The following is a 12,839-nucleotide window of genomic DNA, read 5'->3' as shown; positions in this document are numbered from 1 at the left end:
GATAATTACGTCATTTATTAAATCTTTATTTTTCTAATAAATGGTATTAAAATTAATGGTTATTTTAGTGAAAAAATTTCATGAACAATTGAATGACTCTCCAACTCATCAGTAGAATATTTTTCACCATAACTTTGTGTGCCTATTCTACATGTTTTCACCATAATAATTTAGTCACAATAAACCTTTTTAAAAATACTTTTATTTTTTATATTTTCGAAGGGTGGTTATAAATTGAATTTTTCAAAATTCAGATCTAATAAAATTGATTAAATGTATAATTTGTATTCATTTTAAATAGATTAATTAAAAAATAATTCATCGTTCTCACTTTATTACTAATAGTAAACTCTGTGAACACATCCTAGATATATCAAACTCTACATGATTGGAGTTAAATAAGTCTTAAACAATTAAATTATCAACGGTCTAACATCTTTCTTAAATACTTGAAAAACATTAGAAGGGAGGGTTAAATGTTGTTATAGGAAAACTTTTTGTCGAAAAGGTAGTTTAACAATCTTGTCAAAGATTAAACGATTTATATAAGTTGTTAAACACTTGACTTTGAAAGTTTAGTTCAAACTGCAAGTTCACAAATAAATATTTTGCAATTATCTAGTTAAATTTGTTGCAGTATTTTGAGAAAGATAACTCTTAATCTCATTTGGTGAAGAGAGCTGTTGTAAATGGTTGATACAATATGCAATTGCAGAGTTTATAAGGAAAATATTTAGCAAGACTGAAGTAATAAACACACAATTATTTTATACTGGTTCACTCCACCGAGCTACGTCTAATTCTTCTCTAAGATCTCTTAGAGAGTTCCACTATAATCTTCAACAAGATTACAATTGAGTATTTGCATCACTCATGGTATCACCTAATCAATCTAGTAACCTCCATTACTCTAACTAGAACCAAATTTCACCCACTTTTGGTTATACAATATTCTTCACCACTTCCGGTATCCTTAGACACTTCCGAGATCTTCCTGATACACTATCTAGTTGAATTTCTCTCACTCTTGGTTTCCACTAGACAAATTCGTTTAGCTACGATTTAACCCTATTGAGTTAAGCGTTAAGTGTTTGAATTCTCTTCAGAATTTGCAATCAATCAGATCGCTTACAAGTCCTTAGAAGATTACTCTTGTAGAGAGAATGTGTATAAAATATTATTCAATCTAACAGACTCTTAGAGCTTTCTCTCTTCTTACAACAATAAGCTTATGATTCTGTGAAGCTTGAAAATGTTTTCTTTTCTCTTGAACTTGTTTTTCTTCTGAGATATTTTCTTTTGTGTTCGTGTGCTTATCCTCTTGCTCTTTTCTTCAACGTTCTTCAATTTACAGGCTTTTAGAAAATGTCCGTTGAATTGCTTTGATCTTCGGATCTTAGCCTTGTAGTACGTAACAGTTGTAAGTTAAAGTCAATTTGTCAAAGTAAACATGTTTTTTCAGTACTTTATGAAAAATAGGTTGTACGAACTCTTTGGCGTGACTTTTGATAGAGAGAACATTTCGTTAATGTCTTCTTTATCTCTAGTGTCCACTTTTGGACTTGTATATGATAAAGCAGGTGAATGTTTGACCTAAGTAATATGCACAAAGTAGAGTAGATATGTATGTAGATAGATATGTCCTTTTTCTTATCACTTTTGTAGTTTTAAACGTTGTGCATTTGATGTCATTTAATGCGCATTAAGAATAACTATAAGCTTTTCAAATTTTTTATCCTTTAAGCATTCTGGTAGAGATACCAAGCAATTCATGAGAATTTCATCGTTGGATAAAAACTTCATTTAACACATGGTATCGTTTAGCCTATGCAGGGATTTTCCTAACAACGCCTTGTTTAATGATTACTGATTTAGTTAAAGAGCACATTTAGTGAGATATCTTTCAACATATGTTTTTGGAATAATGTTTGTATTTCAACATATGTTTTTGGAACAATGTCTGTACCTTTTAGCATGTTTACCAAAAATACCATTGTATACATCATAGTGAGAGCTCGTCTAACATTGCTTATAGTAAAGTATAGCACAAATGCATTTAGCAAGACTCTCATATAACATTGATGCATTTTGTGATAAAATCGTTTAGTAATGTGTCTGCTCATATATATTAGTACAGTTACTAAAACTTTTCTTTAAAACATTTAAATTCCATAAAAAATTTTCATAAAACATTTATCTTCCAATTATATCATTTTTCCAAAAGTAACATTTTTTCATATGCTAATTTCAATTATTGTTATTTGTTAAATTTCAAAATATAAGAATGTTTAAACAATTCAATCTTACAAACAATATTGTTTTAACACTTTCTATTCTAAATCTTCTTATTACTTAATAAAAATAAAACATGCTTCATTTTATTAAAGGAAAATACTATTAAAATATCATAAAATAATCAACATTTAACTTCTTAGTCCAACTTGACTTCAAAAGAGGGAAAAAAGAAAGTAAAGAACTAAACTCTTTCTTTTGATGATTTATTTCTTATAACTAATTATTTAACGCAATTACTTGTATGCAATTCTCTCTTAGTGGGAATTTTTTCCACCTATTTTGGAATGGTCTCTATAGTTTACTTAATAATACTACTAATTCAAATCCTTCTGAAGTATTTAGTTTTAATAAGGATGCAATTGAGGTCTCGTTTCCTCTTTCTTGTACGTCACCTTGTCTTTACACTAATCATCAACCCTCACTTATCACTAAACTCCTTAATCCTTTAATTTTGGGGGATTATATGAGCTGATCACAAGATTTTTTGAAAGTTATAAATTGTCAAACTTAATATACATCAAGTATCAATGATATTTGTTGATCAATAATAACTTTTGAACAACCACAAAGTAATAAAACTCAGTAGTTAGGATGCTTCATCATGGAAAGGGTGTTGCTTTTGGAATGAACAAAGTATCGATAGGCATATTGATTTTTAATTTTTTCCTTTACAGACAAAAGGAAGCCATTCATGGATTTGCCAGGGAAGGAGATATGGCTAATGTGTATTGAAAATGGTGTTTCAGTTAATTTGAAAGGTGAGTTATTTATAATAGCTATTTGCTTTTCCTTGTGTATACATTATTCTCTACCGACCTGTGAGTTTTTTTTTTTAATGGATCAAGCTCCTAATAAAAACTTGGGACTAGCATTAGAAATTACAGTCAGTTTAGTGAAACTTCATCTACCTGAATTTAGCAATTGCTTGATAAGTATAATAATAAAAAAAACATTTAATTTTAGTATAAAAATAAAAAATAATACCATATATGATTAAATTATATATTAAAAAAATATTATCTTACAAAAAAATTTCAGTATTTTACTAAAATATATTATGTTAATTATTTATTAATTTTTATTGTATTATTTCAGATAATTTTACAAAATATACGTTACTTATATAACATTAAATAAGAATAATTTAGTAATCTTCATATTTTATTTATATTTTTTTTAATTTATCAAATGAATCAAATCTTTGATAATTTTTTTTAAAATTTATTTTTCGGTACTTTCTAAAAAAAATAATACACGTTTTATTCTTAAATTCATTTATTCACTTTCTTCAAATTCATCTTTATAAGTAAATACAATTTTAAAATTAAATTGAAATCACACACAAAACTCTGAATTGTTAAAATATAAACACCGTATTTATTAAAAACTAAAAATTGAGTGAGAAAATAACTATTAAATTGTAACATGGTGAGAGCATTGATGAACAATAAGACATCATCATGAGAAAAAACTTAATTTATAATTTAACAGTATTTAACATTTTTTTCATATAATTATAATAACTTTAAATCAATACTTAATTATAGAAAATAAAATAAAATAAAGTAAAGGTATATAGAGGTGGGTCATATAAAAACTCACCAAGTGTGAATGATTTGATGTGATAGAGAGCCCACGCTGAAAGAAGTGGTGATTGAAATGCAGGGAAGTATTTTGGTTGCAAAAAGAATAGAAGAACAAAAGTAGTTGAGGAGAATTGAATGGTAACACAATGAAACATTATTTGGGGATTAGCCAGTGAAAGTTAGGGAAAAGCAACAAAACAAAAGCAGTGTGGGGGAAATGAGGGAGAGGGATGGTCACAGAGCAGTGTTACCGAAGAGAATAATTCTGGTGCGCCACGGGGAGTCGCAGGGGAACAACGACCCCGCCGCATACGACACAACGCCCGACCCTAAGATCCAGTTGACAACGCAAGGCATTGCACAGGCGCGACACGCCGGGGCGCGCATGCGCCACCTCATCGCTGGCGGAGGCTCCACCAATTGGCGCGTCTACTTCTACGTCTCTCCCTACGCCCGCACCCGATCCACGCTCCGGGAGATTGGTCGCTCCTTCTCTAGGAAGCGCGTCATCGGAGTCAGGGAAGAGTGCCGCATACGCGAACAGGACTTCGGCAACTTCCAGGTGCAGGAACACATGAACGTCATCAAGGAGACTCGACAACGCTTCGGCAGATTCTTCTATCGGTTTCCAGAAGGAGAATCCGCCGCCGACGTCTTCGATCGCGTTTCCAGTACGCTCTCTCTATCTCTCTATCTCTCTATCTCTATCTTTCGCTCATTCTCTTTTCTGTCGCAAATCAAAATTGAATGTTTCTCGTCGTTTCCTGGAATTAACTACAATTTTCGCAGTAGTTAGGGCTGAATGTATATATAGAATAAGAATTATTGATTAAATGTTCGAAGACAAGAATTAGGTCAATAGGCTAAGCATTTAGGAGGTTATTTGTTTGGATTGAGCAAAAGAAATTTATTGAGTTCGGATGAAATGGATTGGAATGAAATACGGGTTTAACTACACTGTCAATTGATTGGAAGACGATTAGTAGTAGGTTTGATTTTTAATTGGTTGTGATAAAATTCTGTGAACCTGTTACAGTTTATTTATTGGATGGTGGTGTCGGTACATGCAATGTGAAAAACTCATGTTTCATTATTCTCTGTCGTGATTCATCTTGATTTTAAATCTAAACAATAGTTGGTTTGGACTTGTGGTGCACACTGGGAATGAAAATTTTATTTTACTTGTAAAATGCATATTTGAATAAACTGGATTGATTATAGTTAAGTTTTAAAGCGCTGTTAGTTCAAATTGTGATTTTTTGGTTGAAAGTTGCTAAAGAAGACATTATGATTTTAGACACATTGTGTTGTTTTGCAGGTTTCCTCGAATCTCTGTGGAGGGATGTTGACATGAACAGACTTAACCACGATCCTTCTGATGATCTGAATTTGATAATTGTGTCACATGGACTGGCATCTCGTGTTTTCATGATGAAGTGGTTCAAGTGGACAGTTGAACAGTTTGAGCTTCTGAGAAATTTTGAAAACGGTGAGTTCCGCGTGTTACAGTTGGGGAGTGGTGGAGAGTACAGTTTGGCAGTTCATCACGCAGACGAAGAACTGCTTGAGTGGGGTCTCTCTCCTGATATGATAGCTGATCAGAAATGGCGAGCCTGTGCCAACAAGGGTGAGTGGAACGATCGATGTTCCTGGTACCTTGATTCTTTTTTCGATCCTCTTCCTGATTCTGATGATGACAATGTGGATAAACTTGACGAGACAAATTCTGACTGTGCATAGCTAGCTTCTGGGTTGGGTTTCGTAGTTAACATTTATTGGACAGTAGGTTGTTCTTTGTTTGAAGAAAGAAAATTTCATTTCCAAAACAGAGGGAAGTTAAGAAGGGAAAGGACAAGGTGATTAACGGTTGTTCCTTCTTAGTTAGCTGCCCTAATCATTCATTCATCATCATAAGCTTGGCATTCAATTGTAAGGAATGGTTGTTTTGTGAATGCATAATGAATGGTTGTTTTGTGAATGCATAATGAATGGTTGCTTTGTGAATGCATAATGCATGCATAATATGAATGCATCACGACAGAATTTAGGAGAGCCTAATATACAGTGTTCCTCGACTTTGTACTCACTTTTTTATTCTTGATGTTTGTGAATATTGGATACCATTCTGGATCTTTCATGATGTCAAAAATTCTTCTGGATTGTACTGATTTACACATTTTTTAGGTTGAATATACCTATAAATCATATAGAGCAGGGTTGTGTGAAAAATACATCAATTTGATAGAAAAAAAAAAAGAATTGCAAATGAGTGAGTCCGGTGATATTTGCACAACAATACTTGCCATTTTTTATTTAGTGTATCTTGCCGTTTAAAGATCAATTTCAATGTCTGTGAATAAAAATCTAAAATATTTCAAATTTAATGGCATATTAGTGATAACAAATTATGATTTTAATAATGACATGGTATTGAAATTCTTCTATCCATTTAATTGCTGAGTCCCACTGCAGCCGATTTTATTTTCTTCGATACAAGTAGAACTACCAGGCATCATTTGATCACGACATTTATAACCTCTGTTTTCCTTTTTTTGTTTGTATGTAGAATGATAATGTACATATGGAAGAATGTACTTAGTATTTGTATTTATTATATATTTTTAACTTGGTAAAATTTGTTTAATTCATAATAAGTATGTAAAGTATTTGACAGTTAATGAATATTGACCATATTAAAAATCACTAATTCCATTGATTTTTATCTTTCTTTGTAGGCTTTTTATATAGAAACCCATGAAAATAGAATTTACTTTTAAAAAGTATTGATACCAAAGGCAGAAAAGTGGGCCGGTGGACTTAATGGAGATTCCAAAGTAGATAAAGTAAAAATGAATTGAATTGGGTGTTCTGTTACGTGGTCTTTGCATAGGGTTTTGAGGTTGGAAAAAGTAATTAGGTGGCGGTGTTCAATAAATTCGATCAACTCTGTTATATTTAAGTTCGTTGTTCACACACATTAATTAGTTGCTCCAGTGTTGGCATCAGTGTCCATTATTTGATACCCCTAGGCTACAATAGTAAATAATATTTAATGGATGGGTTAAAATTCAAAACAGATAAAAAAATAAAACATACTGAGTTTTCATTAGATTTTTCTTTAATTTATTTAAATTGAAAATAAAGAGTCAAACCAAACAGTTTATTGTATTTAAATATAATCTTGTATATTTAAAATCAGTTAACTACTGATAAACATGTTCTTAAATATTGATTTATAATATGATCACAAAATATTTATATTTATCAAAAGATATAATATAAATTGAATTATAACGTTTAAATATAATATTTATAGTTTGTTTTCCCTCCGATCTAAAATTCCATTCTGAAGTTAATCTTTTAATTAACCAATCCTTAAACAAACATGGTACTATGAAAACCTACAACGTTCCATTTGCCTTTGTCTTTATCGTAACACCCCGAAAATTTTGCAGTCCTGCACGTGCGCAACACAGACCAAGTGGAACGTATCTACCTGAGTAGCAACAAAGAATCTTTCAGTTGCACCGTTCCAAAATTACAGGGCACATACGGTTGTTTAATCACTTTAGTTTAAGGTCAAATACAGAGTAACCAAACGGGGCATAACAAAAGATAACCTACCAAGTACTAACTCCTCCTTATTGGTTAATACCAAGTTTCAAAATGTCAAGGTTACCGTTCTCATTTAAACAAACAAACCAACCCAATCATCAAAGCAACCTTCTTGATTATCCTAAAGCCGCAACATTACCACTCTTTTTCTTTCTCATTATTCAATTTCTACCCCACACTTGAGCACCAAATTCCCGTTTTCCAAACCCCATAAAGACACCATCTTTACACTTTCCCGGGATCTGGGTCTCCTTTAATTTTCCCGAAAGACAAAGTAGACAGTGCCTTCCACACACTTTGAAAAGAGAGAGACTATGTGTGATAGTTTATGAAACTGAAGTGTTTCTCTGTCAATCATTGTGTTTTACAGTCAAATTCAGCGTCTATGATCCCGTTTTGTAAAATTTTCCGCTTGATAAAGGTGGTTTTCTCTCGCAACTTCACAAAGTCACACCCTTTATTTATCTCGGTATCCAACAAAGTGTTGTTCCTTACTTGCTAACTCACTGACCCAGATCTTCAAATGGCAGTGTGAGTCTTGCATTGTTGCAGGAGCCTTCTATCAAGAATTGCTGAAGTAACTGTTTTGAGTTTGTAATGAGGGTGTGGAGGGTTCACCTACCAGAGCAAAAGCTTTGTCCTCATGGTGTTTTGAGGTGGGTTTTGGTTTGGATGAGTGTGTGTTTGTTTCTGGTCACGGTTGGTCCACCGTCTCGGTCGCTGGTTAAGAAGAGTGCACCTCCTCAATTTTCTTGTCCTCCCTGTGATTGTCACTGCTCTTCAGCAGAACATCTCCTCGATCCTTTGGGTGAGTGAAGTTTCCCTTTTTAGTTTCTGTGTAATGTAGCAATTCTGGTCTAGAAGTCAAAAAAAGAAACAAGTTTGATTTGATGCAATGACAAGAAAAAGACAGAAGTAACCCTTGTGTGTTTGGAAATGGAAAATGGAAAATGGTGTGTGCATAGAGAATAGGTATAGCATTTAGTTAGCATTTATTGTTTCCAGTGCTGAGCTATTCTAAATCTGGAGTTGCCACATCTGCAGCAATTTGCAGAGGAACTGGCTTCTGCACTTTGTATCCTTTTTTGAAAAAAATCATCAGAAAAATACTGACTTTGTATAAAGGATTAGAGCCACTATATCTTTAATCCTTAATAATGTAGAAAGCTAAACTTTTCTTATTTCTGCTATTTCATCCATACATCAATTGGTAATCTTGAAATCTTGGTTTCTGCCTTTGGTCTTAAAAGGGAAGAACCAAAGAAAATTGGTGCATTGGGTTTACCTAATATTAAGCCTAGTGCCATAACTGTAGTTTCTGTTGCCACATATTTAGTTAGACATGGTGGAAATTCGAAGATTACACGTTGGAGTATTAGTTTCCAGTTTTAGTTATCCTTGTACTAATCAATATATATATATATATATATATATATATATATATATATATATATATATATGTATGTATGGTGTGACATTCTTTAATATAATATATTGGTTTATTTCTCAACCTTGTTGCTGACTTTTGCAGGACTCGGCAATGGCTCAGTTTCTGGTAAATTAATCTCTTGCATTTCTACTTGTTGAAACGTTTGACAAAACAATTTGCTTTACTCTTACTTTGATGCATAAAGGGTTAAATTTTTAATATGAAACTTGACTCATGTAAGTGTAGATTGTGGTAAACATGATCCTGTTTTGAATGAGGAAATGAATAAGGATCTATTGGCAATGCTATCTGAGGAGCTAAATTTGCAGAAAGTAGTGGCCAAGGAGAGCTTGGAACACACGAAAAGGTTAGTAATGGATGCCAGGAAAAGCTTTTCACAGTACCAGAAAGAAGCAGAAAAGTGCAACATTGGAATGGAAACTTGTGAAGAAGCAAGGCAGAGGGCAGAGGCAGAGCTCATTGAAGAACGAAGGCTCACAACAATGTGGGAAAATCGAGCTCGTGAATATGGATGGAGTGACAGAAAAAACCATCATTAGCTAATGATAATTGTGTAACATAGCTTTCATAGCCAATGCACTGGTTTCTTGAAATGATTTCAGAAAGGTCAGTTATTCCATTGAAGCAAGTTTAGTGTTTTTTTTACCACTTGCTTCTTGTTTTTGCCTCACTTTTTTCATAAATTGATCACAAAAAGCATAGTTCAATACTAACAATGCCATTTGCCAAAGCTTTTCAAAATAGCACAATCCTTGTTTAGCAAATGACAGTAACAGATCCAGAAGTGCTGAAAAATCAGTGGATTTCATTCAGTTCAGATATTTCCTCGACATCAAAATTTCATTACAACGAAAATGCACTACAATTACAGTACTTGTATTTTGTGTCACTTAATTGTTTTCGCTGTTTTAACATTTTGAACATTTTATAGCACTTATTTAACCTTTTGGGAAAACATTTTTGTTATGTTTGTGCTTCATTTTAATATTAAAAATTTCACCATTCAACTTTACAAATTTGAACTCCAAGACATTGGCATTCTTTAGTAAAGTCTCACAAACACACAATTTCTAGAAGGATGCATCTACAAAAATGTTACATTGTTCAATATAAATAAATTATCTAAAAGAGTTATGAAAAAAAAGAACAGAATATATTTAGATCTTCACCATTCGTCTAACAAGTTTTTTCTAGAATGTATTCTCTTGTTTTTCTCCATTCAAATTTTATTTAGCTCTTGACAGGAAATGGTTCTGGTCAGAAAATTCATAATGATAATTTTATTCTTTTGGTTTTTAATAAATTTGTAATTTTACTCATAAACACATATTTTTAGATGTTAGAAGTAATCTCAAACTGGATTGAATTTTAGTCAAATAATATTATATCTCCAATAATGACACATTTCTCTGAAAAATTCCATTAAAGAAAATCAAAAGAAGATTTCCCCAAACTACAGAAAAGTATGTTAAAGAACCTAGTTGCATAAAGGTATGTACGTAAATGGTTGGCTCTCTCAAGTATAGACTATCTAACATCGAAATACATTATTTGAATGATTTGAACTTCTTTCTTTTTAAATTTTGGTTAGATAAAGCTAAAATTATTTTCTTAAATGTTATGTTTGTTAAAATAATTTAAATATTTTTAAATTTTGAGTTTTAATATATATATATATATATAATTTTATTTGTGAACCATATAATTATAAGAATGGAAGAGTAATAACAAAGGGAAAGGAAAGATATAAAGGAGAAAGATGATGGAATTGAAAACAAAATCTGTAAAGAAAATGTTTAATGTTTCGGTAGGTTTCTATTTTTGTTCAGAATCTCAAATTGATCATCTTTTTTTTCAGCGTATCAATTGGGTCCTTATTTTATGAAAATTGCAACAATTAGACCTATGTAATTAAATTGGGTCCGTTAACGTATGGTTGACATGGCATGCTGATGTGAAATTTTATTTTTTTTATTAAACATTGAACTGAGTAGCAAAGCGTATCAATTGGATCCTTATTTTATTTTTATCACCCTTGACACATCATCATCTTCTACCCCCCCGAAACCCTAGCCTTTTCCCCTACCATCCATCGTCGTACCACCAACAGCAAAGCTGCCGCAAATCGCCATGGGATCCTTCATCACCTCCACCACAAATAACATCGTCAGACCGCAACACTCATCTTCTCCACCATAAATAACTAAAATCATTCATCTCCATTGCAGGGATTTTTCCACATATATTTCAAGCCAGAACCCAACTTCCAAGCCCTAATTGCAGGGAACATCGGATCACTGCGAGATAGCCATGAATCGCGCCACCTCAGAGATCGTCCAAAATCACCATGTCGCACCATCGTTTCACCATCATCAACCGCATTAGAAACCTGCAGAAGAACCCCGAAATCACAAACTCCATTATGCACAAAGCTTCAACCTCCATCGCAGAAGACCATCTTCGTCTTCTTCAACGCGTCGCCGCGGCACATCTCCATCACCTTCGCCAAGCCCAAACCTGCAAACCACAAAATCAGAAAGAGCTCATCCTAAACCCCAATCGCGATAAACCCTAGTTCGCGAAACGCCACCATCGACCTCGTTGTCAAACGCAAGCCTCCCTGGCCACCATGCCGCAACAATAACCATGCCGCCACCCAAACACCATTGAAGCCTCCATGGAAACCCTGGAAATAAAAAAACCACAAAGCCACCAGAGAGCCATTTTCACGCCTTCAAATCGCAAAATGAGAGACCCTTCACATATCCATCGTTGGCCACCGTGAATGAAAGGGTGAAACCCTGATTCTAAAAGAACTTTTCTCCAATCTGCAGAATAAATAGTGGCGTAATGGAGATGTCCGCGAGGGTTTCTCTGCTTCGTGATTTCTGTGTGTGTGATTTGATTCACGGTGGTCGCAAATGGTGAGGATTTCGCAGAGGAAGACAATGGTCGTAGTGGCTGTGGCAGCGAAGGAGATGACGACAACAATATGATGGTTGCCAATTTTTTTGGTAAAAAAATAAATAAATAAAACATGTCAAAATATATTGAATTCCATGTCATTTAGAAACGAAGTTCAACGTGTTATGTCAACCATACGTTAACGCTATTAGGCCCAATTTAACAGCAGGGTCTAATTGTTGCAATTTTAACAAAATAAGAACCCAATTGAAATACCAAAAACAAAAAAGATCAATGTAAGATTTTGAACAAAAATAGGGACAAATGACGCGCTATAGATAAATCGTAAGATCAATTTAAGATTCTCAAAACATTAAACCTAAAGAAATTTATGAATGTAATGATCTGACAAAGGACACACTATATAGCATATATAAAAAAAACTAGTTTTTCTTTTTTATTCAATCCTTAATCCTTGCATAAAGAAAACAAATTTTATTAACACCGTCTACATTCTTAACTTAATAAATTTTTACAAAATTATTTTTAAACTCCAAATTATTTCAATAAATAAAAGTGAGAGTTAAAGTTTTACTACGAATATAATAATCAGAAAAAAAACAAAATTTATTTGATTTAATAACCGAAAATTTTAATTTTAATTAGATAAAAAACTTAATTAGAAAATAAAATATCAATCATTTCAAATCAAACCAAAATTCTAAACAACTAAAATAAAAGAAATAAAATGAACAAAGACATGTGCTTGCCTACCCTGTCAACACTGTGCATGTGTTACATGAATTGAAGAACTCAAAATCTGGTTCACTGGGAACAATTTATTTAAAATATAAAAAATATTATATATATATATATGTATAATATAGATTTTCGTATTTGTATATCATTTTATTAGTATCTTGTTTGATGGTATGTGTAACATCCCAAAAATATAGTATAAAACCATATAATAGAAAAATCACATATAA

The 12,839-nt window shown here is 32.5% G+C and overlaps 2 protein-coding genes across 2 annotated transcripts; both read left to right on the top strand.

Annotated features, from left to right (window-relative positions):
• The first annotated feature begins 3,915 nt into the window (after window positions 1-3,915).
• LOC108342872 (phosphoglycerate mutase-like protein AT74) lies at window positions 3,916-5,894 on the top strand. The gene is made up of 2 exons (XM_017580754.2): window positions 3,916-4,552; window positions 5,200-5,894. Exons 1-2 carry the CDS (start codon window positions 4,099-4,101, stop codon window positions 5,619-5,621), a joined length of 876 nt encoding a protein of 291 aa, XP_017436243.1. The 5' UTR covers window positions 3,916-4,098; the 3' UTR covers window positions 5,622-5,894.
• Window positions 5,895-7,354: 1,460 nt separating this feature from the next.
• Window positions 7,355-9,594, top strand: LOC108342415 (uncharacterized). The gene is made up of 4 exons (XM_017580189.2): window positions 7,355-7,917; window positions 8,027-8,304; window positions 9,028-9,051; window positions 9,172-9,594. Exons 2-4 carry the CDS (start codon window positions 8,094-8,096, stop codon window positions 9,483-9,485), a joined length of 549 nt encoding a protein of 182 aa, XP_017435678.1. The 5' UTR covers window positions 7,355-7,917; window positions 8,027-8,093; the 3' UTR covers window positions 9,486-9,594.
• The last annotated feature ends 3,245 nt before the right edge of the window (window positions 9,595-12,839 follow it).

This window comes from Vigna angularis, chromosome 6 (assembly GCF_016808095.1).
Source record: "Vigna angularis cultivar LongXiaoDou No.4 chromosome 6, ASM1680809v1, whole genome shotgun sequence".
NCBI lineage: Eukaryota > Viridiplantae > Streptophyta > Magnoliopsida > Fabales > Fabaceae > Vigna > Vigna angularis.
Note: the sequence above shows the minus strand (reverse complement) of the source record. Positions and strands in the feature narration are given on the sequence as shown.